The 2,500-nt window shown below is 43.5% G+C and overlaps 1 protein-coding gene across 2 annotated transcripts in view; it reads right to left on the minus strand.

Moving 5' to 3' along the window:
• LOC119599052 (alpha-(1,3)-fucosyltransferase C-like) overlaps positions 1 to 2,500 on the minus strand; it is a 7,382-nt gene that overhangs the window by 210 nt on the left and 4,672 nt on the right. For both annotated transcript variants that reach the window (XM_037948798.1, XM_037948797.1), the window contains exons 5-6: positions 569 to 702; positions 1 to 20 (exon numbers count right to left, since the gene is read on the minus strand). The exon at positions 1 to 20 is cut by the window's left edge and continues 210 nt beyond it. In XM_037948798.1, the coding sequence (XP_037804726.1) occupies positions 1 to 20; positions 569 to 702 (154 nt within the window). The remainder of the gene's footprint in view (positions 21 to 568; positions 703 to 2,500) is intronic.

A 2,500-nucleotide genomic window follows, 5' to 3' on the forward strand; every position in this document is an offset into this window, starting at 1 on the left:
CTCGAGGGGAAGCCGCAATACTGAAAAAAATAATAACAATGAATAAATAAATAAAATAAGATGATAATAATGAAATGCGTTAGTTAGGTTAGTGTGTCTTTTAGCACTGATTTTTTTTTTCTGCTGATATGCTGATTTTTAAATTCTATATTCTAGGATATTGCTCCTAATCTTTCTCGTCTTTTGTCTTCTCTCTCTCTCTCTCTCTCTCTCTCTCTCTCTCACCCCTCTCTCTCTCACCCCTCTCTCTCTCTCTCTCCCCTCTCTCTCTCTCTCCCCTCTCCTCTCTCTCTCCCCTCTCTCTCTCTCTCCACTCCCTCTTCCTCTCTCTCCTCTCCCTCTCTCTCCTCTCCCTCTCTCTCCTCTCCCTCTCTCTCCTCTCCCTCTCTCCTCTCCCTCTCTCCTCTCCCCCTTCTCCTCTCCCTCTCTCCCCACACCCACACATCCCCCACCCCACCCCACCAAAAAAACACACACAACACACACACACACACACACACACACCACACACACACACACACACACACACACCACACACACACACACACACACACACACACACACACACCTTTTAAGTAGCTTGGCGAGGTCTTCCGGTTTTAATGTGTTGGCGTCAATGTAGGAATTGGGAGGAAGAAGGGCCGAGTAGTTGGCTCCTCCATACACGACAGGCACCAGGCCGTACTGCAGGGCGTTCCAAAGCTACAAGATCAAATCTCTTTCTGTAGATAGCTAGAAGGTTAAATCTCTTTCTGTAGATAGAGAAAAAAATCAAATATCTTTCTGTAGATAGCTAGAAGATTAAATCTCTTTCTGTAGATAGAGAGAGAAAAAAAACATCTTTTTGTAGATTGAGATAATTTTTTTTTTCTGTAGATAGCTAGATGATTAAATTTATTTCTGTAGATAAAGAGAAGATCAAATTTCTTTCTGTAGATAGCTAGAAGGTTAAATATCTTTCTGTAGATAAAGAAAAGAATCAAATATCTTTCTGTAGATAAAGAAAAACAAGTCCTCTTTGTAGATAGAGGAAAAAATCAAATATCTTTTTGTAGACTGAGAGAAAATCAAATTTCTTTCTGTAGATAGCAAGAAGATGATTAAATCTCTTTCTGTAGATAGAGAGAAAATCAAATCTCCCTTCTGTAGATAGAGACAAAATCCAAACTCTCTCTGTAGATTGAGAGAAAATCAAATTTCTTTCTATAGATAAATAGATCAAATTTCTTTCTGTACTTAGATTAAATCTCTTTCTGTTGATAAATAGATCAGATCACATTCTGCAGATAAATATTAAAATCCCTTTCTGTAGATAAGATCAGACCCCATTCTGTAAATAAATTGAAGATTAAATTCCTTCTTGTAGATAAATGTAAGATCAAATCCCCTTTACTTGGAAAAAAAAAGTATCAAGTACCTTCCTGTGGACAAATGTAAGATGTAATTCTTTTATGCGGACAAACATATGATCAATCTCTTTATGTAAACAAATGTAAGATCAAGTCCTATTGAATAGATGTAAGATCAACTCATTATCATCATCATCATCAATGGGTTAACGCCGACGGGGGCGCATGGCCGCATCCACCCTTCGCTTCCAGCCACGAGGATCCCTTGAGGCGAGTCTCCAGGCAGGCCCACGGCCCATCTCTAATTCCTTGCGATAGGTCTCGTCGAGCTGCCCAAGCCATGATCTCCTGGGTCGTCCCACAGGCCTCCTCCACCCAGGGTTGTCACGCAGAGAGACAACCTGATGGGCAGGGTCGTCCACAGGGAAGCGAGCTAGGTGCCCATATAGCCTGAGTTGGCGATCCAGGATTTTGCAAGTAACGGGCCCATGCCAGTCTCACGGTGTAACCGCGAGTTGGACACGTGGTCCTGCCAACTGTACCCCATGATCTGGCGAAGGGACTTGTTACAAAAAGCATCAAGAAGAGACTCCAAGACACTGGATAGCATCCAGGTTTCACTTCCATAGAGCAAAACTGGCAGTACCAAGGCCTTGAAGACACGCAGCTTGGTCCTTCTGCATAGGTACCGACATCTCCAAACACTCTTGTTGATCGAGTTCATGGCTCCTATTGCCAGACTAATCCGTCTATTGACTTTTTGGTCTGATAGTCCAGAGATATGGACTACCTACCAAGGTATGTAAAACTCTCTGTAACTTCAACGTCCTCGCCACAAGCATGGATCGACTGAACGGGTTCCCCTAACAGGCCCCCAAAGTCCTGAATCTTGGTCTTGGTCCAGGAGACCTCTAGGCCTAAGGGCTTCGCCTCATTGCTCAATACATCAAGAGCCGCCACCAGTGACTCCAAGGACTCAGATAGGATAGCAACATCATCGGCAAAGTCAAGGTCTGAGACCTTGATATTGCCTAGTGTTGCTCCACACAGACTTTGGCTAGTAGCTCTGCCCATTATCCAGTCCATACGGGTGTTGAAAAGTGGTGGTGCAAGGACACAGCCTTGCCTCACCCCTGAATTAACAGGGAAGA

Source organism: Penaeus monodon, chromosome 42 (assembly GCF_015228065.2).
Source record: "Penaeus monodon isolate SGIC_2016 chromosome 42, NSTDA_Pmon_1, whole genome shotgun sequence".
Classification (NCBI taxonomy): Eukaryota; Metazoa; Arthropoda; class Malacostraca; order Decapoda; family Penaeidae; genus Penaeus; species Penaeus monodon.